The sequence below is a fragment of the Lepisosteus platostomus genome, chromosome 28 (assembly GCF_059453375.1).
Source record: "Lepisosteus platostomus isolate fLepPlt1 chromosome 28, fLepPlt1.hap1, whole genome shotgun sequence".
Taxonomy (NCBI): Eukaryota; Metazoa; Chordata; class Actinopteri; order Semionotiformes; family Lepisosteidae; genus Lepisosteus; species Lepisosteus platostomus.
In genome coordinates, this window is record NC_142638.1 from 8,136,946 (window position 1) to 8,162,233 (window position 25,288).

A 25,288-nucleotide genomic window follows, 5' to 3' on the forward strand; every position below is an offset into this window, starting at 1 on the left:
AATTATGGGACAGACACTGCAGGAGCTGCCAGAGACAGATGCTATTTTGAAGTGAACACTGTGATAGAGGAGGTTCACTCCCATACATACAAAGTAACTGCTCAGGGAGAATTAAAAGATGAATCAACAGCCCCAACAGGAGGGCTGTACCTGGGACGTTACAAAGAAAACCAACCCGATCTCTATCCTTGGAATATTGTGACAAGCCAAATCCATTCCTATTTACAGTTCATATGTACAGAAACCTGCATAAATATCATATAACTACCATTTCTACACATGCTCAATAAGAATAAGGTAAACCATGCACATAAGGCTACACCATAAAGTTCCCAAAAACTATTGCACACAATATAAAGGCCAAGAATTACTTTTTCATGCCACACCCAGCTGATAACTCTGCAAGAGAGCTCAGGTCACTGTGGAGATCTTCTTACAACCTTGAAAAGCCAGAGGTAAGCCAAGAGACAAAGATTTTATGCGAAGCCATGATTATGTCACCCATTCTGTGCATGCATGAGGCATCCTCAATCTCTTCATACTCAGCCACTAGGCCCAGCCTCACTTTTGAGTGAGCCTGAAAACGTGCACCAAGGCATACAACCCATCAGCTCATTATCCAGAGCTCCCAGCCTAAAGTACCGCATGAAAATCTGGAAAAGACACTGCACCTTCAAAAACCAAAGCAGGAAGACCAAGGGAGCTGCAATTATTGTAAAATCAGCCATGGTTTCAGGCTGGTCTTTAAAAACAGATTCACGAAACACCTTTAGAATTGCACATTTAGAATTATTTACAAGCTGGGGTGAAAGACACAAGATGCTCTATTGTTCATGACACCCTACTGCTCAGCCCTCCCCCTCCTCCCCGCCAGAGAGGCACGACATGTGCTGTTTTCCAGGCCCGCCAGCCAGCGCTGACAGCAGCGTGAAGCTAAAACACAATCGACAGCAACAGGAAGCCCTGCGAGACCTCAGCCCTGCACAACACACGCCGACTTCCTGGATCTGTGTCTGTGCGGCAGGGAGAGGCGTGTCGAGAGCAGAGCAGAGCTCCGTTTTACCAGCCGCCATGAGGAACACTCCCCCAGCCTGCCCAGCTCTGGATGGGGCGATTCTCAGAAAAATATATCCTGTGAGGGAGCAGAGCCCGTGGCAGGAGGCCCAGGGCTCCAGCCAAGTAAAATGCAGGCACTAGCAATTGTAACATTTTAATCACAGACGATTATGCCTTGTTCCCCCTTCAACTCTATAGTAAATAACTGTAGGTAACATCAGGTATTCACAACAATTGAAGAAATCTTTTAAGGTCCTAAATACATGTATAAATTAAGACATTCTGGGACCTACTGCAGAACTACCAGCCTTTGCAAGGGATCACAAGCTTATTCTTTAAGCATATTTATCGACTTTAAATCAGCAGATCTGTACTTCTGCTCCACAGAATTAAAAATTAACCTTTTATTTCCTCCTTCTTTACTCATTGAGTCACGGCCACCGTGGAGGCCCTGCCCTCCTGCGTAGTGATCTGAAAATCCCCAGGGACGCAAACCCACTGCGAAACCACATCTGCCAAGCAGGGAGAAAGATTCAGCTGTACTGCGTAATGTAATGGGGCCCTTGCACAGATGAAAGATAAACTTTAGCCCATCAATTTGTAGGCCTTTCTTTCTCTGAAAGCATGATCTAAACCTGTCTCACATAACCATCTCCATACTTTTGTGATTGGGCAGACAGACTATTTAAAAAATATAAACTGCGCACAATCCCTATTTTTTTTACTTATCTTACCTACAAATTACAGATGAAAAGCTTTTGCAGATGTTTGAATAGCGTCCCACCCACATCCAAGCACACAATGGTACAGCCTGCACAGCTGCTACACTGTGAAGCAGGGAAGGCAGATCATGATCAAGTTTTATTCATGCACAAATCTGAAATTAGCAGCATATTCTACAAGTACACAAACAAGGGTGCCATAAATTTAAAAAAAAACAATAGAATCTATTCAAATCACACTATTCACGTTTTATTGTCTTGTGAAGTATAAGGCCTTCCCACATTTGAAAGCAAATTATAAGTTTTCTTTGCTTGTTTGTTAGCCTAACACACTGTTACTGTAAGTCTAAAACAGCATTGTGAACCTCATACTGCTGAAGAGACCAGTGCTGCACGCAAATGTCTCAGTATTTAGAATATTTGTGCAACAATTACTGTGGCAGTTTTACTTTACTGTAGCACTACATCCCAACATCAGGTATAGGAACTAAAAGCACCATATAGGAAACATGCAACAGAGAATTTATACAAATAAATGCTTTCCATTATCCTGTAATTATGAATTGTGCACATGCAGGGAAATTATACTCTGCCAGTTTCAAAACTCCAAATTCTCTGGTGGGGTTTCAGGATTTTGTTTAAAACACTCACTTAACGCTTTTTCTTGCACTAATGGTTTAGCAACTAGGATCATTAAGAGCTGACAGCCATCAGAGACAGGCCTTCTAACTCATAACAGCTGTCCTACTAGAAACAGGTCCAGCACCGGCACATATGGCTTCATCATGAGCTTTTAAGGCACCTGGGCACAATTTAGGCCCCCCTGAGAGTTCAGTGTGCAAAACTAGCCTTTCCTTAACGTGTACTAATAACCTGTGTCTGACCAATTCTATCCCTGGTGGCATCAGCAAATCTAGCACACTCATGTGTTTAGAAGACTAGGATAAAAGCATTAAGTGCTTTACTGCACACTGCAACGCCTTTTATGTTTCTACTTGTATTTATAAAGCACAAGGAGGGTACAGAAGAGGGGAGGCCACGTGACCACATTATGCTCCCTTGCTTACTTGAGGCCGAAGAATTCCACTCAGCCCTTTCTCGAGGAATCGTGGAGAACCAGCTTCAACAACATGGCTCGCCAGCTCGTTCCAGGCGCCGAGCACACATTTGTGCAAAAACGCACCTCCTGTTCTCAGTGCATAATATATGTAGCTGGAAATTAATAAAAGGCTGCTCTCGTTTCGCTGAGCAACGAAATCTACTGAGTTGCCTGTCCGTAGTTTTCAGAATTCTGAATACTTGCAGAGTCCCTAAACCTAGTCAAATCAGCACAGAAGAGATTCAGTTCCTTTAACCTATTTGTATGCATTTCCTTTTAAACCCGGTAGTATTACGGCTGCTCTTCTTTAAACCCTTTCTAGGCAGGAATGCCCTTTTTAGAGAGTGGAGACTGAACTGCACATACTATTCATAGTAATGTGCAAGCATATGCTTTACTACGTAGATACTTCCATGACCAGCTGACCCCAGAACAAGGCCTCTGAGGACACATGCAAACATCCTAACTGCACAGTGCCAACAGATAATTGTATTAATGCAGGGAGCTTTTGGCTTGCTGAAAGCTCTCTTTTCCGTACTGGTCAACGTTTAAACAAAATACTACCTCTCAGGATTAGGTTTTGGGAGAGCAGGGTCACGTATATGAGGTACACAGCAGCTCTGTTTTCCCCAGACTGGAACTGCACATGCACCAGAAATTCACCCACCCATTATCTAACAGCTGCTTCCAATTCAGGGTCGCGGGGGAGCTGGTGCCCATTCAGACGAGCAATGGGCACAAGGCAGGTTACACCCTGGACGGGACGCCAGTCTATCGCAGAGCAGACACACACACACCACGGCCGATTTTCCCAGAACCCATTTACGCCACCAGTATGTTTTTGGACTGTGGGAGGAAAGCAAGAGCACCTGAAACCCAAGCGAACACGGGGAAACCACACTGAATCCACACCGATAGCACCCCAGGTCTGGAACTGGACCCAGGCAGCACTGCTCACCACTGATGCACCAGAAACATTTTCTCAAAACGCAGAAGTTGCAGCTTTTCTCCCTAACAGTCGGGCTCTTTGTCTGGCAGTGGCACCCCGGAGCAGAGCACACGATGGAAGACAACAATGCGTGCAGAGGAGAGGCCGAGACAGGCCCTGCACACAGCATGCTTATCCCGCTACAGAAAGAAAAAAGCAGTCACGTTCACCAGGTTCACACACATTTGCAGGGCTGTGTCAGCCCTCTCACTGTCCTAACTCCTTCTGTCGAGCAAGCAGTCTCTGCTTAGACCAGTAGACAGCCACGGCCAAATACCGAAAAGAAAAAAACACATCTCTTGCGAGGGACTAGCACAGCAGATGCTTATTATTTCTTCAAAGCCCCAAGTGACTGATGCTGCTGCACCTTGATGTGCACATCTGATTGGTCAAGTCCAGCCGCTGTGCGTCCCAGTGTCATGGTGTCACAGCACTTGGATAACCGGGTTCGACTTGGCACCGGGGCACCTTCTGTGTGAAGTGTGCATGCCCCCTGTGGTTAGGTGGGTTTTTCCATTGGGAGCTCCTGGTTCCTCTCACATTTCAAAGACTCTAGGCCTCCCTAAAGTCCTGCTAAATTATCCGATTGCTGGACTACACCAATTAAGCCCGGAAGAAGATCTGTTTCACACCACATCTGCCCTGCACCACTTTCACATTAGAGAAAGCATCTGCTACTGGCAAAAGTTCCATGTTGTTTACCTGATGAAAGAAAACGGCAAGATCTCATAAAGACAAAATGTGGCTACAGGCTACTCAGCAAAACGCTTCTACCCTGAAGAAGTGCAGAAAAACGGGCAAAAATTACACCAGGGGAAGGACAAGTCAATCCTAAAGGCCATTACTCCCTTCTAGTGGTATTCAAAATAAAGTGCAATAGAAAGACACAGCTTTAAGGCCTGTGATGTGTATAAATCTACACAGAAGGGAAAAAAAGATGCACACATTGACCCATGTTTTCTGATCTGCAACAAGCCCGCGCACACCTGAACTCTCCAACACAAACTGCCAGGGGGGGCTTTCACCTGCTCCGCTGAGCAAAACGCAAGAAGAACCAACCAAAACCACACAGACCTGAACTCTCTGATGCACCTGATCGTGCGCAGGACCGCCACACTTGAGAACTGACAGAGCCGACCCCTCGCCCTGCCGAGCGGCCCTGCGCGCCCCTCCGCCGTCTCCTCCAGCTCCTGCCCCCTCGCCCCGGGAGCCGGCCAGCCCCCGGGCACCCCGGGGAAGACCGGCTGCACTTGTGGCCGCCCCAACCCCGCTCCACCAACGGTGTGGGTGCGCGCATGTGCCCCCTATCGGTACAGAAGTGCATGAATCTTCTGTGCAAAAAAAACATGCCAGAAAGAAAAAACGGCTTCTAGAAGGGCTGTTGGAGTAGTCATCACAAATCAGCACCAGAAAACACCGCTTACCACATTGTCTGCAACCTACTGCTCTATGTGTTAAGCAACAGATAAACTGAATACGAGAGATCTACCTACCCATCTCTGCAGGCCTGCTAAGAATACAAGTTACAGGTTTAAATAAAAGCCCCTGTGACTTTCCTGAGTGCACTACACAACGGGCTCTGGCCCAAAAGCGAGCCCATCTCGGCCAGCTCGCTCTGGGCTGCATTACGCAAAAGGTTCTTCCACTTGTGAACAGCGAGGCAGAAAAAGCATCAGATTCACATACTGTGTTGTCTGTCCAAGAATCTGCCTTTTTAGCGCATGAGATGCCCAGCCATGTACACCTGCCTTCGCCAAGAGCCTTGATTTTTTTCTTTTTGCTGAAAAACACTGCGACTCTTTTGCGAACTCCAGATCGATCGGCAGTCAGGCCCGCTCCCTGTGCTCCTGAAGACAATCCACAGCACAGTACCAAAAGCACACAAAACATTTTCTAAGGCAGTCACACGAGAAAATGCACCCGCACTGCTGTTCTGTGCTTCGATTTTCCTAACAGTACATAAAAGCACAAGAGCTTTATTTTGATGAATCCTTCTGTGTTCCTCAGACTGAAGTTCAGCGGGATACTTTTGGGTAGCAATACTGATGTGTATATGCATGTACAGAGAGGTACTGAAGCTTATGCAAGATTAAAACGTAAAAGATTAAAAAAAGCCTTATCGGTATCCGATATAACATGACAAGCGTACTATTAAACCTGGAATCAAAGATAACTGAAACAAGTCCATCTGCTTCTACATAAAACATCCGGGTGACAGAGTGGGATTGGTAAATGGAATCTCTGGCAAGTCTCATTCTATTGTTCTAAATGTATTTGAATTTCCAAATAAGTCATTTCGTTGTCAAATTTTCTGCTGGAGGAAAGTGCTAAATAGAGGTGGTCTACTATAAAACACAGTACTGCTACTATGCTATTTTTCGTAGCGTGTGGGATTTACAATAATCCTGAACAATCAATCTTCCAGACTAATTAGAAAGGCATCTAATTCCTAAATTCTAACCTACGTCACATTACTTTTCAATGTAATTGAATTACAAAGAGAGTAGACTGGAGACCTGGAATCCATATACCAATGCATCAATATGGTAAAGAAATGACAGTCTATTTCCAGAAGGGGAGTCTCTGGAAACCACATCAAGGTTTCAAAACTTACCACCTGATATTAAGGGCAGAACACGAAAAATGTCACGTTTGTTTGGTTTAACATCACTTTATTAGACCTATACAATTTCCTGCATTAGGAATTCATCTTTTCGCAATACCCTAGCTTGCTCTCCATGAGACACAGACACACAGACAGGGAGAGAAGCTGGGGGTCAGAGCACAGGGTCAGCTATTGTACAGCACCCCTGGAACAGCTGGGGTTAAGGGCCTTGCTCAGGGGCCCAACAGAGTAGGATTCATTTTAATTAATTAAAGCAGGAAAGAGCGTTCAGAACAGATTTGACACAAAAAAAGTCACGTGCAGAAACATCTCGGATAAATATATTAAGGTGCACATAGGTGACACCCCTGATGAAAAATACAGGCAAAAGGTTTTATCCAAAACACAGAGCACACAAAGCCCTCCACCCGAAGCCTCACTATAAACAAATTTCAGCAGAGCCAGCAGTCTCCTCTACTGCAGGCAGGACCGTCAGTACTTGTGAGTGAACAGTGCCCAGCCTTCTCCAGACCTCTATCGGTTTAACACAGGTTTCAGCCACACAGTCTCAAAACGTGAAAAACAAATACACACAGCCGAGATCTAGACCAAACCAACTGCAGAAGGGCTTGCTGATGAGACTCACTTCCAGCTACAAGCAAAATTATCAGCAGAACAATTAGACAAAACCAACAGACTCCCCTCGGGCCAATTAAAACATGAGCTGGGATCCCAGAGATCTTTCTCACAAAGGTGTTTCAGACACCGACGATCAGGGCAAAGTTAAAGGTCAGCAGATGGATCAGTAAGAGCCTACTGTCATTCTAGATCGCAGAAAAATCAACATCCTTTTCAGAATGACACTGCTCAGCAGCACTTCAAGAGCATGGACACTTGAGAAACGTCCCAGCAGTCTAATCTTATTAAATCAGAAACAAGGCTGCAAAACTTGCAGAAAGCCAAAGACTCTCACTACAGCGGCACATCAATGTATTATCCTTTCACCTATATTAGGTTCAGAGGTGGTGCAGGGAGTTATCAGTTTCAGTTCATTCACTTTGTAAACCAACACTCAATGGTTTAAACTAAGCATAATGTAAAAACTGATGTATTACCAACAAACATCGAAAGAGCTGTTAGCCTTTCTGCTCAGCGAAGCTTTGTTACAGCTTTAATGCCATACACTACTGAAATTAAGAACCGAGGGTTAGGAAATTACACCTTCAACCTATGATACAGTACAATTAAGTATCTGTTTTCACAGCAGAGGGGGAGGGGACTCTGATCAAGAGAACATTTAAGATTTCACAGAAGGAAAAAAACTGGGAAGCTCATCTCTCCCATTTTAAATTTCTTGTGTACCATTTTTCCTGGAGGTCACTATCACAATGCACAAGGACAAGCAGTTGTCCCCACACATCCTGAGCCAATAAATGAGGCTGCGAGACAAAAGAGAGAACACTGAACAAGCAGGACGTGCAAGGCTGAAATCTCACTCCTAGACCAGACTGGGTGTGTCAAAACACCAGGAACCACAAAGATTTCCATTGCAAGACGCGAGTCCAAGAAAAAGTGGCCCTGATCTGTAGGCTGTGGAGATCATACTGCCAAGGTCAGCAGCAAGGGCAATCTGCTGAAACCTACTCATTCACGGCTGAGCCTCCCTATGAAAACCAATGGTCGATTTCAACAACAACAAGTCAACATCTGTTAAAAGAAGGAACACAACTGGCTGGTTGGTTCTTTCGCGAACTTCACGATTCATTTCCATCGCCGCCCTCCACAGTGGGGGGGGGAGGAAAAAGCAAAACCTTGCACAATGCACCAGTAACTTCAGAAGAGGAAGCCACGCGACTACAGGGTGAAAAGCACAACTTTCTTCCGATTTTAACTACAAATCTACATACCGTCAAATTAAATACAAATTTACCCCCTAAAGCTGTGCTGTTCTTCACAGTTCTCTTTGTAAATGCAAGCTGCAAGTCGACTGTATACCTGCCCCCATCCCAGCTTCTCGGGTAAAAAGGCATATTCTAGCAGTGGCAGCACAGTGCCTCTGATCAATCTGGCCAAAACGCACACAGAGACAGCAGAGCCGGGGCAGAAATCTCTGCAGCACATCCAGTCACAGTACAGGCCTGCCTGGCGCATGCTTGTTAAAAATAACGTCACCTGGTCTCAGCAGCCCTCTGCTGTGCTACCTGGATCTGTAAACCAGGGGCCCATCTCCAACAAGGTCTTTCTGGCTGAAATCTTACAAATGATGTCTGAAACAAATTCGGCCCAGGAAGAAACGTGCTTCATTTATTCCTGATTTTTTTGGGGGGGGTGGGGTGTACTTTAAACAATCTGTAAACACGTGAAACTCCCCCCAGCTCGAGCACGCGTGCAAGATCCTGTCCTACAGTCGTGGTTTGCGACTCAAAAACCCAGCCTGTGATTCGCTGTGTCAAAGGTGCTTCAGAGAAGATAAACAGGAAATTCGGCTCGGGGTGCTCATTTGCATTCTGCGGGATGGGACACTTCATACACGATCAAGAACAAGAACTCGCTCTCTTATGGCTCACTTCTGCCTGCAGAGAGGGTGGAGCACACACGCAGCCGACGCGTCCGTAATTAAAAGAAACTGACGTTCCCACGGGAGCACAGCAGGACCTGTGAATTCATGGGCCGCGTGCAGATCCAAACTCCACTTCACACCAGACAGGGGAGGGGAGGCCACTCGGCCCACGGCGCTCATTTGGCTGGTAGTAGCTTCTTGTTTTCACAATTTTGTTGATCCCTTTTCGAAAAGGATGTCACAGAGCCAGCTTCAGTCGCGCCTCCTGGACGTTAGTTCCAGGCTCCCATAATCCTCTACGCGCGAGAACGCCCCTGTCTTGCCCGGTCTCGACTGGCCCTAAACGATCTCCAGCTCCGGTCGTGCTCCCTGGCTCTTTGTCTTGTTGCAGACCTTGTGGTCCCCCGGCATTCACGTGGGTGATGCCTGCCGGGGTTGTGAATACCCAAAGCTCGCCCCCGATATCACCACTGCTGTTCAACTCTCCCATCCTGTGCTAGAATGGCACCCCTGCAGGGCCACGGGCTAGTCTGGTTTTGATCTGCCTCTAGGGCGGCGATATTCTTCTCAGAGTGCACCGCCTACCAGGGAAGGACTCGCTACTAAATTCCTGACATGACTTCCCTCGATATAAATTCTACTGGAAATATACCAACATGGTACTGGTCTTTTTTTCATTGCTTCCCCACACTGTCTACCTGTAGAAAGCGATGAGTATACAAAAAATCCCATCTTCCTCACTTTCTGTGTGGCACTTTCTATTTCCTACACATTTAACCACACAGCCATCCTGACGTCTGCCCACTTCAACTCCTCTTTTAATAGAAATTGCAAGCAGCCTCTTTTGGTGTCCTCTGTGCGTCACGCCAACACGACCATCTAATCTACCAGCCATAAAGTTAGGCTTCAATTGTCCAATATCGCTCAGACTAAAAGCCATTAAGTACTCTTTCAGAATCTCCTGATAAAGGTGACCAATAGTGAAAAAATACACAAACACCAAGCTAAAGCTGAACACAAACACTCATTACAAAGAAATAAAAACACCACACTGCAACCAACCAGGTTTAGCTGCGTCACTATTCTTCATCATGATCGGAATATAGTCCTATTGTTTCTATCAGACAGGCATGTGACTGACTGGATGCTCTGCAAAGATTTCATTTGTGCTTCTATCTTTAACAACGTGACAAAGAAGCTGATTTTTGTTTCATCAGCTGATGCATTTAAAAAAAATCACCTTTTTCAAGAAATACAGCAGCTATTTCAAGCAGGCTGCAATGATTACCTGCTGTAAGAATATGGAGTGTGTGTGATGCACTCTGCATAAGGGACAAGGTGCTGAACACATTTAATTTCACCACCTGTGAAGCCAGGACGAGCACCACCAGTGATTTGTTTATTACAGCCAAGCAAAGGCTGGAAGGCCCCTGCAAATCAGTGCACTGCAGTGTTAAGACAAAGCAAAAATAACTGCTTCCAGTCATCCGACTGACCCTCTGCTTTTTTAAAATCATCCGAACTATTCCTGTCAAAGACTTGACATTTTTTAACCCGTCTGCCATACTCTGCCCTTGGTGACCGCGGCCTGGAACAGGTTTCACGCGAGAAAAAACGGGAGGCGTGGCTCACTGCAGCGAACTTCGAACACGCAACGGAACACTTTCCAAAAAGCACCACTGTGCTGCTTTCTGTCTTGAGAAGAAGCCTCTCTAGTCACGTCACAGAGATGGCTTCCATGCGAGATGTACACACGAACCGCTTTAACCTGTCCCACAGTGCTGTGCAATACCCCCAAAAGCACCCTCCTGTCCTAACTGCATTCAATTCCATCATACAGGCTCGTCGTCAATTACCTGACCTCCACCATGTGCCGAACTACAATAATGACACAACAACACTTTTCAGAAGAGAACAGAGCTGGATTACAGATCCCGACTTTAATCAACAAGATCATTACGTTGCAACATGGTGTTTGAGCTCCCTCGCTCACATTCAGAAAAAAACAAAAGACCCTTTTCGGAGAGGTCGACGGGGAAATGTTTCCTAGGACTAAAAAATGAGGTCATGCGTGCTGCATCATCATCGGGGGACCATGGGGGTCTCCACTTACAACCTCGATGCAATGAGGGTGACGGCCCGCATGACATCACAGGCTGCGGACACGCGGACACGCTGCACGTCACATGACAGGCAGGCCCGACCAAAGGAGCTACTCGAGACACACACGCCCCTCGGGCTTGGCCGCAAGAAAACCAAAGAAATGCAAACGTATCACAAGCTCCCTGCAGCTATCACTGTTTTCTTACTCTCATGCAAAACACTGACGAGTAAATATCCACAAAAGCTACTTGAAGTCCATCAGTTCCAGGCCCTTCTCTGAGCAGTGACATTAACTACAATGGAACCATTTCAACACATTAGACTGTGGGTGTGTGTTTGCACTCAAGTAAGTAAGGTTTTCTTTTAACAGCTGGGCTATTCCTGGAGGCCCAGACGTATCAGACACCACAGGGCTTTCAGGAGAGCTCTACTGGTGACTCACCTTAGCGAATGCCGTAGGCCTGACAGAACAAGGCTCAGCACCGTGCAGACCACTGACAACAGCTTCCTCTGCTGCGGCCTTTGATGTGATGCAAAGGGTACTGGGGGAGGGGCAGAGTCATCACAGACTTCTCAAAGCACACCAGGGTGTCAGTAACACCTGGCATTTTAGACATCAGTGACGAGCCATCTCACATCGGCAGCGAAATCCCTGGAAAGCAGGGGTCTCAAACCTTGATCCTGGAGAACTCCAGTCCAGCATGTTGTACAGTCTGCCCTTAAGCAACACATTTTTAAAAGCCCGGAAAGACAATCAGGTGGCACGTTCAATTAAGTCGTTTAGGGATCGTTGGGAACAAAACTCAGACATTCCTTCAGCCCTGAACCACCAGTGCTCCTTTCCCTGAAACTTTACTTGATTGTTTAAAGAACAACTGATCAGATGAGCTTGAACTGTTTCACTGAAGGTGGTGTAGGATGGCTTATACACATATCTGGGTTGGGACTCTCCAAAACCAGGGATAGAGATGCATTTGAAATGTTTCTTCAGTGTAAAGGATTTATGCATGAATATATACACACACAAACATTAAATCGTGCTCTTCTTCATGGCACGTAAGAAAGATTCCCTCCCACAGACAGATATTAGGCAACAAATGCCCACGGTCTGTGTGGAAACCGAGCAGCGAAGCAGCCTGTGCTGAAAGCAGCTCACTCAGGCAGAGACGCACGTCCACCGCTGGACACCCGGCGTCCCCAGTGAGTGGACCCGCGTGCGCGGGGGCACCGGGCCGCTCTCTCCTGGCAGAGAGGCGAGCTGCCGCCCCTCGTATTCCGACCGAGCAAGGGGCCGCGGATCCAGGAGCAGCGCGGCGCCCAGAGCCAATCGGATCAATCAGACGGCTTTGGTGCCAGGAGAGCACTGGCCACACACCCGGATATTACGAGCTGTTCCGTCATGAATCCCAGCTGCTCCCAGCTCATCCCACCAAGGCTCACCAAGTGGCGGACAGAGAAACACCACGCAAAATGAACTTTCCCCCATTTATTTGCACACTTCATCCCAGGATCGACCTGCGCGCAAGGACAAGCACTTGCACGCCAACCTAGTTTGCTCACTAATGCCAAGCTCCCAGCGTCCCTCCTAGAAACACATTCATACTGCATTCAGAAAGAAGAATAATCGGATACCCCACAAGTGTTTAAGAACTCCCCCCTTGACTAACATTTTCAGAACCTACACAATCTTTCATAGTTCCACAAATGGCAAAAAAAAACGTCCCCAATCCAAAACTACTGTAGTTTTGTTTTTAAAAATGTAGTTCATTTTTAATCAGCCTACTGGCCAGTATGACTAATCAATCGTCAGCTGACGGTGCCTCACAGGAGGCCTTGCTGGAGCTGTAGTAGGGGGCTATGTTAGCCACTGGGGGTGTGTGGGTTCACAGCCAAGTCCCTGCCAAGCTGGATGAACCCCTCCCTGTCCAATCTCCTGCTGCTCCCTGGGGAAACCCCCTCATTTCCGGGTCACGGAGCACAGCCGAGGCGCTCACCGCCTGCATCTCCGCCACGGCGCTCCGAGCTCCGAGCCAGTGCCCTTACTGACCGATCCGCCCAGAAACCTGTTTAACTTGAACCTGGAGAACAGCTTCCACTAGCGTAACCCCACACCGGGTACACCTCCCAGCTTGTGACGTGCATCCAATCAACCAAAAGAACAAAATTAACAAAAAAAGGACGGATAATCCTACTACAGAAATCTAGATCCTTCGAAGGGTTACGCTGACTAACCGCGCTGGTCTGGCATCTTTTCCAGTTCTCGGTCCTCTCGCGGGATCAACAGGGCCCCGTGCCGAATGTCAGCTCTACTGGGTGCCAGGCTTTGTGACAACAGGCTGCACCCCAGCACTTTCCTTTAAAAGAGCAGGTCCCCCACGCCCCACCAGGCTACAGCAGTCTGCTGAGTCAGTGGTGGACAAACGTGACCCAGACCACCTTGGAATACTGTGCTTCACACTAAAAGCTCATTTGTACGTCCATCAGCATTCACCAAATACCCTTTTCCATGCTGAAGAGGGTTCAGCTTATCTGTACCGAGAGAAGCCTAGTATAGGCAGTGTCACACGACTGGTGCACGTGGTGAAGCAACACACACATGCAGTCTTTCGCAATTACAGAGAACTGGCATTTTGTCTTTTTGTACATTAATAAGCACAAGTAAGCAGCTCTCCGTGAGCCCTGGTCAAACTAGTGGAGAGAACTGACCCACCGATAATATTCACGAATGAAACTCGGGAACGGGGGCGCAGAAGTAGCTGTCTTGTCTAAGAAGAGTGCCTCCAGTCAAATACCACCACACAGAGAGACTGCAGTCTGATCAAGTGCATTAGACACAGTGCACAGCTGATAGCCTTCCACGGTAATTGTCTGTGCAGATAAAGCATTACGTCACTCGTTATTTAACGGTCCGAGCAATGACACAGCTATAACAACGGCTTTGGGTCCCATCAACGGAGAGCACAAGACACACTGCCAATATCTCCACAGTCCATGCTTTCTTCTTCAGTGCTCCACAACTATTTCATCTGGATCAATAGGTTTTCTTTTGGGCCTCTAGCACTGCGCGACGTCCTGACGATCGGACCTTGGACCCCAAAAGACCAGAAGCGCTCCCCTCTCACCAGAACCCTCAACGCATTGGCTGGTGATCTCTTGCCTCTGCCGCAGCATTTACCCACAGCAGCCGTGCACACCCCAGAGACAGCACCCCCTCTCTGCGCAGTCCGCCCTGCGTACCTTTCACACATATTGCCTGCAGCTCGATCACCCTGAGACTCCCAGCTGGCAGCCCACTGGAGCTCAGCAGGCGTGAGCCTGGCCAGTACCTGGATGAGAGACCTCCTGGGAAAAACTAAGGCAGCTGCTGGAGGAGGTGTAAGTGGGGCCAGTAGGGAGCGCTCACCTTGCAATCTGTGTGGGTCCTATCGTCCTGGTACAGTGAGGGGGACATGATACTGTAGAAAGGGTGCTGTCCGTCAGATGAGACTTAAAACTGAGGTCCTGACTCTCCATGGTCATTAAAAATCTCAGGGCCTTTCATAAGAAGAGTAGGGGTGTTCACCCCAGCATCCTGGCCAGATTTCCCCCTGGCCTAAACATGCATCTCATTGTGCAAACCGGCAAACGTGAACAGAGTCCAGGAAAGCGCTACACGAGTGTAAGGATTATGACTTACAGAGGGATGTGCCGCTGCTCAATGTCCACTTTGGTCAGCTCCTCCTCCTCGATGTCCGTCTCGCCGCCCGAGCTGCTCTCGGTGACGTCCGAGTCGAAGGCGCTCTCGGCGGCCCGCAGGTTGGCCGTGCCGCTCAGGGAGAGCCTCTCCAGCTCCGTGGGCACGGAGCCACTCTTCAGGAAGCGGCTGAGCCCGTCCTCGGCGCCGGGGTCGCCGGCGGCCCGGCGCAGCGCGGCCTCGGCCTTGCGGGTCAGCACGGCGGGGCTGCGCTGCCGCAGGGCGTCCAGGCTGGGCAGCCGGCTGAAGGTGGTCTGCAGGAAGCTGCCCAGCTGCTGCTGCACGTGCCGCTCCACCTGCTTGGCCTGCACCACCTGCAGCCGCTTGCGCAGCCGCCGCAGCCGGCTCTCGATCTCGCCCTGCCGGCTCTGGTTCGCCAGAGTCCTGGCCCTCACCTCCGCGTCCAGGCCGCCGAACGGGGAGGCGGGGGGCTGCGCCGGCCAGCCTCTCCCGCTGCAGCCCGCGGCCTGGGCATCCACAGAACCGGAGTCCAGGCGATCGGAAGACGCGCCGAAGTCCTCCCCTTCCCCGCCGCCGCCCGCCTGCTCGGATGCCGACTCGGCCGACTGGTCCGCGGCGGCGGGGGCCACACCGGGGGCCGCGGGAGGGGCGGGCTGGTCGGGGCCGTTTGCCGCGTCTCTCAGAATCCCGGCGGGCCGCCGGCGTGACTGCCCCGCCTCGGCCGGGCCCCCGCCGCCGCCGCCCTCCTTGGCGGCGCGGGCCGGGGCGTCCTGGCCGGCCGGGGCCTTGTCCCCGTTGACGGCGGCCAGGGCGGCGGGGGCCGCGCGCTCCCGCTCGGGGCCGCCGGCGGCGGACTTGGCGAGCTTCTTGGCGAGGCCGTTCACGGGGGCCGGGGGCGCCGGCGCGGCCGGGGGGCCGTCGGCGCTCATGATGCTCTTGAGGGGCTCGCCGGGGAACTCCAGAGCCTGGTGCTTCCTGGGGAGGAAGTCGCCGCTGCAGAAGTAGGTGTGGGGCTTGAAGACCGGCTGCTTGCCCAGCTTCAGGGACTCCTTGGGCGGCTGGACAGAAGTCACATCAGAGCACAGGTAGGAGGTGACCAGCGGCTGCAGCTTGCCCAGCGGCGTGGGCGGCGCGGGCTCCTGCCGCGGCGGCTCCTCCTTCCTGCCGGCGGGGGCGGGGGCGGGGGCGGGCTTGCGCTTCACGGCGCCGTTGCTGGACAGCAGGATGTTGCTGGCGTTGCTGTTGTTTTCCACGCTGCCCGGGGAGAGGGTGGAGGACGGGGGAGCCAGTTTGAAGCGGATGTGGTGAGCTTCGGCTGGCGCGTCGGTAAGAGCGGGCGCCATCGCAGCCATGCAGCGCAGAGACACGGGCGCGGCGGCCTCTCCCACTGCCGAGGCCAGCTCCACGCCGCCCGCTTCCTGCCTCTCCGGAGGACAGCCTGCCGGGGGACACGGGAAGAGAGGAGACAACCGTGAGAGGAGACATCGGGGGGGGGGGGGGTGGCACGGCCGAACAGAGGAGCCCCACAGGCCGTGGAGCCCCGTGCACAGAAGCCGCGCACGTTTCCCCCAGGTCCAAGTCACTCGCCGCCCTGTGCGGACTTTCACGAGAGCAGGGGTCACAAGCACGGAAAGGCTGGCTCTCCGCAAGAGGGCGCGGCGCCCGGGAACGTAAAAAGCTGTGCAGCCCCGTCTCGCCCTGCTCCCTCCCCACCCACCAGGAGCGCAACGCCAGTCCAAGCGCGTCTGCTCATTCAAGTAGACGATCTTAAATTTGCAACGCAATGAAAACCGCAGCTTAAAACACACAAGGGGCACCTTTTTAAAAACACTACCATGGCTCAGCCTTCCTGAAACCTACTAACGTTGGCCTTCTGGACACATACAGGGCAGCTGCAGATCTCTTCTCGCGTACAGGGGACCGAATCCGTGGTTCACTAACTATACCGACGTTATATTCAGTATGACGCATTGCGTTGCTTAGACTGCATGGTTTAAACTAAATTCCAACTAAATCGAATTCGCCAACAAGCTCCCTTTTGCCACTACTTGTGTGTCCAGGGCAGGACAGATTTTTGACAAGTTGTGACATGTTTCTAACTGGAGTTACAAAGTGTAACATACATCCTTGAATTAATACACCAGTGGAGTTAATAAGCTGGCAAAAAATAGAAGTTAATTTTTAATAAAGCAGAGTCTCATTCATTCATATTGTGATAAAGACTCACTTTGCGTTACTTTAGGCCTAATTTATAACTACAGAAAGAATTTGGTCACAGAAGTCTCTGAGGAATTAAAAAGACGTTGCAGATTACAACCTTTTTCCTTTTTTCCCCTCTTTAAAATAACAGAATCCCATAAAATTATTTTTTACGCCGTTTATTTCTTTAAACAGCCCTTTTCAAATCAAGTGTACGGAAGTTCAATACACTGCAGTCTGGCCACAGTTGTGGCATGTATGTGGAGGGGCTTCACGTTAAGACACCCTTCTGTAAGTAAGTCAAGAGCACTAAACCCGTTTATCTGGGTCAGAACCGGGTGTGGAAAGCCTGCAGCGCTGTTTGGTTTCCAGAACCAGGCATGGACTAGAGGAGCAGTCTTAACGCTTGAACTGAGACCCGGTTCTGAGTACTCCAGCTAACCTATCATCCCATGGTAGTCCTACCGATAAAGCCTACTGACGTTGGGATCAAAATGCGCCAACAGCGCACAGGTCGTTTTGTACAACAAGCACAGCTGCTGAATTTTTTGCTCGAGCTGAAAACTCCAGGCTGCTCCATCGGCAAGTTTTATCCATCACACAAGAACACACGGAACTGCAAGACTCTTGTAAGTGTAAACACACTGGCTTTCATCATCAAAAAAGAGAATCATTTTCTCCATTTTTCACGTGTAACAAAAGAAAATGCCTGATTAACATACTAAAGGTGACAGTTCAGCATTGCTGTCCAAAGCCCAGACAACTAAATACTCCATTTATTCCATGCGTCTCATTTTTGCCTGGCCAAAGCCCTTTTCAACCCCGACGTACAGTGGTTTCGGCTGCCTGCTATCACGCACACACACTGGGGAACCCAGCAACAGCTGGGGTGGCTGCAGTAGTCTGGGCAACACAGCTCACTCAGGGGGACAGCAGCCCTGGAACCCCCTAACCCCCAGTCCACACAAAAACAGTGTCTCATTACCCTGACTGGCTCATTAAGGACAAGATCCTCGGCTGAAAATCCATGCTCACACAAGCGCCCCAACCCCATCCAGGCTGCTGCCAAAGCAGAACTGACACAGCTCACCGCTGGCCCTGTTTGTGGTGTAATTAATACCAGTCGTTTTTCCATTTCAGCGTTTTCCCACCAGAGCCCACAGCACGACCGACACACAGCTACACCTCCTCTGAGAAGTCTTTTCAGCTCAGCAGAAACGCGGCCGAAGTTAACTCTGGGTGTCCAGGCGGCTTCCCAACGGAAGACCGGTCCGAAGGAGGGTGAAACTACGGCCTCGGACGCCACTGGAAACCAGGCTCCGCCACTTCCTCCAGTGCAGCAGATCCGACTGGAAGATACAACCTGCAACGGACCACGCATCCTCTTCGTGAAAACTTTCTCCTCGGTGTACAGCAAGAAACAGAGGGAGCAGCTGGGGAATAAACTGTAGTTATCAACGCCTACCAATGTCTTCCAGTTTTGTGCTCTAGTTTCTACCTGCTTTTAGCATACAAGGACACAGAAACGAAACCACCTCACTTGCACTAATAAAAGCGCGGGATGGTATTTCTCAATGCGCGCGAAAACTACTTCTTAGTTTGTTTTTTAAATAGTCCCCAGCAGCTTTCAGAAGGCGACTGCTCAGACGAGCTTCGGTTTCCTCTGCAGAGCGGCTCACTCTCGCCAGCTCCCAGCCGAGGCAGGCTGGCGCGACAGGCCTTCGTGTCGGACGCGCGCGGACGCGGGCCGACTAGTTTTCTCCCCCAGGAGCATCGGGAAGCGACGGCGCTCCAGCCAGGAGGAGTGCAGCCTCGGGGGGGGCGGCCCCCCCCGGAGCCCCCTCTCCTCCACTCATCCGCGCGCTCTGACCTCGGCCTTCTCGGCCTTCGAGAGGGGCCGCGACGCGCTTCCTCAGCAAGAACCTTGATCAAAGCTGGGCCGCCCCCCCCCACCTCCCCCACGCCTCAGACCCGAGAGGAAGAGTCGGCTGCAGTAAGGAAACGCGGCCACCTCAACGCCAGCCCCTCTCTGCAAGTTCAAACTCAAGTGTGCGCTCCCTTAAAATAAAGTGCAGCCATGCCTGCAGTAGGCTAGTCTCTCTGCACGCCCCAGGAACCTGGAAAGCAGAGCAGCAGGAAACCCTCTGGGGTGAACGCAGCTCTCCCATCACTCTCAGAGCGCTGTGAAAAACGACACCCTCACGCCTTCACGTGATCTCACAGTATATCGTGAGGGTGGACAAAGACGTTTTATTTTTACTAGAAACTTCGAGCTGACTGGGTTGATCCTTGTGCCTTATCTGTGGTTTGCAGAGGCAGGCCACATAAAACTCTCTTTCCATATCCGCTGCGTGGCCATTGTGCCATCTTATTTTCACCCGATGTGGGCCTGCATTACCAGGCACCTCGGGTGGGGTGTTTGTATAGTGGATTTATTTTTCCGAATGATGGAAAACCTTTTAAGGTACCGACGCTGATGCTCGGCTTTCCAATACTATGACATCTCTTGGCTGTTGCAGTGGTGGTTTGTGAGTAACTACAAACCAAACCAAATGGCTCAAAATCTTACCGCCAGCCGATTCTCCCCGCAAACGTGACTAAATTCTGCTCCACCACCACGCGACACAGTAAGCATGCATGCAAAAATATTAGAAACTATGTGCAATAAACCAGCATATACAGTATTTAACTAGATCAGTTACATGTCATTTGACTGAAAAGCTGGATGATGGACAAGAGTTTGGTCTGTAAGTAATATACCCGAAGAAGGCTCCACAACCGAAACGTTTATTCCGTCTTCTCTTTTCAGCATGGAATAAACCTATTATTTGTTCCTTTGCAGCCTATGCATGCTGACGCAGCTCCCCACCTGAACTACTATAAGGAATATGGTCAGGAAGAGGCTGTGAGCTGCTTTCACTGAGTTTCACTTTGCCTTGCTGATTTTTAGAAGCAGTTCTTCAAACAGGTACAGTCAACTTATATAAATAATACAACAAGGTTAATACAGGTATAATAAGACAATTGAAGGTCTTAAGGCACACAAAGGCAGAAATGTTTTGTCAGAATGGTCCGAGGCAACATTTACAAAACTTCTAGAGGAATACCTGCTTCAGACTAGTCCTTGTGTCAAATTCAGGTTGAAGTCCCCCACTCAGCACAAGAGGGGCATCAGGAAGTGCTCACCTCGACACCCTGTATAAATCAGATCCCATTTCTCCTTTCCAAAGCACCGACCAGCAACAGATGCAGAGTATAACGTTTTAATTAAAGGCTCAAAAAAAAAAAAATCAAGCAGTTTTAAAGCGGTCAGCTCTGTCCGAGGACAAAAACTGTAGTTTTTTGCATAACAACCGGTACTTTAGGGAACCTTGCTCCCCAAAATAAAATGGCCAGCGTATTGGCCTTTTTATCTCACACAGCATATTACATCCTGGGCGCAGAAACAAAACCAAGCCGCCAAAGAGACAAAAGGAACATGGGAGTTATTGGAGAAGCAGGCTGTGACTGTGTGTTAAGATGCCAAGCCTTGTTACCGACTCCCTGGAATTGGGTTGGGAATTCGGTCATAAGCAGGGAGTGCTTCTTTGGCACTGGAGACTAGGAAGCAAAATTCCACAGCGGGATTATCCACTTCAAAATCGCAGAGGGGATCGCCCTAACCCACCCCACCAACAAAATCCAGTTAAAATAACGCGGGACTAACTGCCCCTTCCTGAGTTTTAATTGCTCCACATGCCCCCCTTCTCATCAGGTGCGTGGGGCAGGAGAAGAGGCTGACCAGAGGCCATTACTACCGCACTAGCCCATCAGACAGCAAGAACAAACCACTGTGGTATGAAAGGCACACATTCAGGTCACTACACGACTGGACCACAACACCGGAGGCACCCAAGGAGGAGAACAGAAACAAAGCAGACACTTGCACACCACCCAAATCCAATGTCCTTCTAGAAATTCCTGCAGATCCAGAAGAATTTCCTCATCTAACCTGGGACACCAGAATCTCAAGCCCACAGCCTGGTCTTCCCTGGTCAGAAAGCTCAGGTGCCCAGGCTGCTGGACATCTGATCAAACACGAACGATAGTCAGAAAGGCAAATCCCAAGAAACCCCAACCAGTGCCAACCAGGAATGCTCGTCTTGGGAGATTACACAACCAAAGCAAGATGCCCGGAAACTGAAAAGGGAGGATTAACTTGGAACAAAATCCCAAGGCCTCTGCGATTCCTCTAATAACGATCCTTCACCATGACAAAATGCTAATGGAAGAGGAAAACTGGAGAGGATTTACACTCTGTTCCTGCAAGTCCCCTCATCATAGGAGCCAAATCGTGTTGCAAGTATAAAATGGACAGAAAAGGAGTTTAAAGGGGATCTTGAGAAGGGCTGAAGAAATAGTGCAAAGGCTTGGAATCCTTAAGACAAAAGCCAAAAGCTAATAACTTTTCCTGCTACCCTGAGGAAAAAAAAATTTAATGCAAAGGTATTTTTGGGATTTGAGAGCTCAGTTTAGAATGCTAACTGCACTTAGTCATCCTTCAAAGCGTTCGGGACCCTGGAAAAAATGACTTTTCTCCTCATTAGCACTGGAAAGGACCAATTTTTGGATTTTACACTCCAAAGCAATGCAGGAGCAGAAGTCACTGTAACATATACTAGCCAACGTATAAGCTCAAATACTTGGGATTAAGAACCGTTCCATGTATGCATTTGAGAGATTTCAGATATGAACATCTGATTACAGGTTTTAGCATACCACAGCACCTGAATGTTGACTACCAGGGCTTTCAGCATTGCATAAGCCTCAAAGCAGCCTCAAAGTACAACTGTCACCCGAACGTGTTAGAAGAGGCCAGACAGACCGTTTTAACATCCTTCCTCAAAGACGGCGTTCAAGACGAACTGCACAGCAGTGCGAGCCATCTGGGGTTTTTCAAGTCTTGCCCCATGTGCAACACATCACCAGGAGCCGGACACGTCACACCTGTTGCACTCAACAGACACAAGGCTTGGAAATACTATCATGCACAAGTCAAATGCTTTTCCTGTTCCTCTCTGTCATTGTCCCAATTTGCCTGCAACAGGGGATGCAATTCCAACACTGCTAGCAAACAGAATGTAAGTAGGAAATGTCCAACACAAAACACTTCCTTGTCTGCTGCCTACAAAATTGCAGTCACACACTCAAACAGCAGCCTGTCTCAATATCACCGTTTTGTCTGCCAAAACAATGGCAGGGTAATATTCGATACTTGCCTCCAGAATCTGCATTAATGCTGAATTTATTTCACTGTCACTGAGAAATGAAACCTGGCTGGTGATTTGACTTTCTACATGATGACCTTCCAGAAACTATCCCTGGTCCTTCCTACCTCCAACACAGAGAGTTAAGGCTCCAGGTGACTGGACAGGATGCAGCCACATGGCACTGAGCCCCTACAGGTTTCCCTCAAGCACAGGTGACAAACGCCAGTGTTTTGGACGTGACCAGGTTCAGCCAGCCCACACGATCACATCCGAAGCCACAAACAAATTAAAACCGCGCAGAACAATGGGGCTCTGACCTGAAAAACAAACTCAGTAGCTTCATTCCCTGCCCCACAATTTCTCTTCCCTCAATCTACATAAAAAGCACGGAGCGGCAGGAATTGTCAAAGTACGCCAGAGTCATAAAGACTCTCAACTGTGCCAATCCCTACCTGTATTTTTACCCTTTGTTAAAAAAAGGGAAGCTCAGACATCACATGGTGAATAAGAACTCGCCCTATCCATAGACACAGCTATGAAATTTTGATTCACTCTTACAAAAACAAACTTGCACAGCAAGTCCGAAGTCCATTATTTTTCAACCGCTGGATGCAACCTGCCTGCACCTACTCCTCAGTGGGCATGTTGGCAAAGCAGAAGATGTGCTTTTCAAGTGCCCCAGCCCAAGTAAGAGCTCTGGAGCTCATACCCACCTCCCCCCACCAACAGAGGGGGAAGAACTAATCTTGCAAGAGAGCCCCCCCTTGTAGCCCCTGCCCTTGAACTTCACTCACACTGCCCCCCCCCCGAGAGCTCACACCTGGTCTCCCACACACTGCCGAGCCTGCTGAGGGGTCAACCCGGTGCGAACCGGCCCGACCCTGCCCCGCGCCACCGCCACCCCCCGGCGGGCCGCCCCGCGGGACTGACCCCCACCCGCCCAGCGATCCCCTTGAGATTTCGAGACTCCCCGCTCCCCACGCCAGGGCGTCCGATCCCGCAACCCCACAGGTGTGCGAGGCCGGGGTCCGGAACCTCGATCCCCGTGGTGCCTCTGGCCTCCTCCCTTTGAAAACCTCAACAGCTCTTGGTGCTCAGACATGCAGCCCAGCTCCTGCATCCTTCCACAAAGCCAGGTGGGGGGGGAAGGATGCCAACCCCACAAGCCTGGAATATACTCCCTCTGGTGCAAACAGAGGCTGCAAGAGAACTTTCTGAAGTCTGTATTTTATACCTTGACTGTAGGACTGTGAATATATTTACTTAGACAGATGGCCCTTTTATTGTACTCATTTTATTCATCTGATTTAGCCGGAACGACCTTATCCTCAACTTGAGCATACTGTCAGGATTTCAAGCATCAACTTAAGACTCATCTTCTAAAAGCCCGGGCCTCACTTATCCCAGGCTTGTGTGTCCCTCTCAGCCACCCACAGCAGCAGGAAAAGCCACAAAAGCCCTGGATGGGGAGTCTGAATGGAGAACTGGCACCGCAGGAAGTATCAGAAAACAGGTTAAACGCAAAAAAAAGTCAGCAACCTACCAACCTAGTTAGGCTCCATGCGTTCAACCCGGCTCGTCACGAGACACTACACAACACCGCGACCGGCCACCGTCACGTCACCCCACTGCAGGGCCAGAACCACAGGCTGCCCTCCCCACGCCCGAGGGCGTCCAGCTCCTCCACAAACTGCAGGCTGGAGCCTAAACCAGGAACCTCCGAGCAGCCCACTGTCCGGGCTGATCAGATCTCAGCAGAGGTCTGGTCACAAGCCTCTGTGACCTGCGCCGGATGATTTATAGAGGTGCCCTGCTCTTCGGCGTCAAGACTCCCCTTCCCCGCGCTCAGGTCGGTGGAGATCAACAAGCGCGGACCGCCTCCAGCGTTCTTGGGCCCTGCAAGCAGGTCGCCCGGCAAGTTCCCGCGCCAATACAGCGACTTCCGCTCGTGCGCGTGTGAGTAAGGAAGTACCGGATCGAAACCCGGGGCTATGCTATAACAGCGACCCCCGACAGCACTTCATGCGGCGCAGCGGGGTGGTTCGAGACATCCTTTTTATGACCCGTTTTCACGACGACCTCAGCGCACGGGATCGGGGGCTCTCTCCGCCAGGGAAAGGTGAACGGGTCCGAGGAAGGGCAGGTGGGTGGCGCCTCTGGGCCCCGTGGCTCTGTCTGTGCCTGTGGGCCCTGACCCCCCCTGTCACAGGGCGGAGGGTCTCTGCCACGCCGCAGCACAAGCCCTGGAAGCTGATCCCGACCTCCAGCCGGGAAAGATTACACCGGCCGAGGGGGATAATCTGTCCGAACGCCGCTACTATCTGTCTGGTGGTTTACGGGTTTATTTTTAGGATTTCTTTTGTCACAAAATTACATCATCAAACTGCCGGGATCACATGCCTGATGCAAGGATCTGTAACCCCCGCCGCCCCCCCCCCCTCCAAAAAAAAACGTCAACACAGGAGGACAGAGGAAGAGGCGCATCAGCCCTCTTACAAGTGTGTCGACCAGGCAGAGGCCGGCCGGCGCGGTCGGGAGAAACACGAGGCTGCTATCCCACGCTGTGTTGCGTTAAACACCCAGCGCGGCTCGGGTCGTGGGGGGACGCGTTCGTGGCGGCGCCGGGCGGGATCTACACGCTGAACCCGGCAAGGAAGAGGAAGAGGAGGAAACACAACAACCCGTGAAACCGAAAAAGAGGTGACAACACTCGGCTCCGAGCGGCGGCAAAGACAGAGCAAAGCACACTTGATGCCAGGCGCTTGCAAACTTAAATGGAGATTATGTAATTCACCCAGTTATAGAACCCCCCCCGCGCCTTAAACAAATCTGATTAGGTTTTGTTGTGACCACCCGCCTCCTCCTCCGCCCTACACTCACCCCCCCCTCCCTCTTCCTTCCCGGCACATGTCAAAAGTTCGCTATTTAAAACGCGCCTTTATTGTCTCGGCAGCTCCCCGCTGGAGGAAATGGGCGCCCGGTGCTGCGGCGGCCCGGCGTGTCCGCGTACAGC

General features: G+C 50.2%; 1 protein-coding gene across 3 annotated transcripts in view; it reads right to left on the reverse strand.

The window, feature by feature from the left end:
• kansl1b (KAT8 regulatory NSL complex subunit 1b) overlaps positions 1 to 25,288 on the reverse strand; it is a 54,458-nt gene that overhangs the window by 27,371 nt on the left and 1,799 nt on the right. For all 3 annotated transcript variants that reach the window (XM_088622792.1, XM_088622790.1, XM_088622791.1), the window contains exon 2: positions 14,810 to 16,265. In XM_088622792.1, the coding sequence (XP_088478918.1) occupies positions 14,810 to 16,179 (1,370 nt within the window). In that variant the 5' untranslated portion in view covers positions 16,180 to 16,265. The remainder of the gene's footprint in view (positions 1 to 14,809; positions 16,266 to 25,288) is intronic.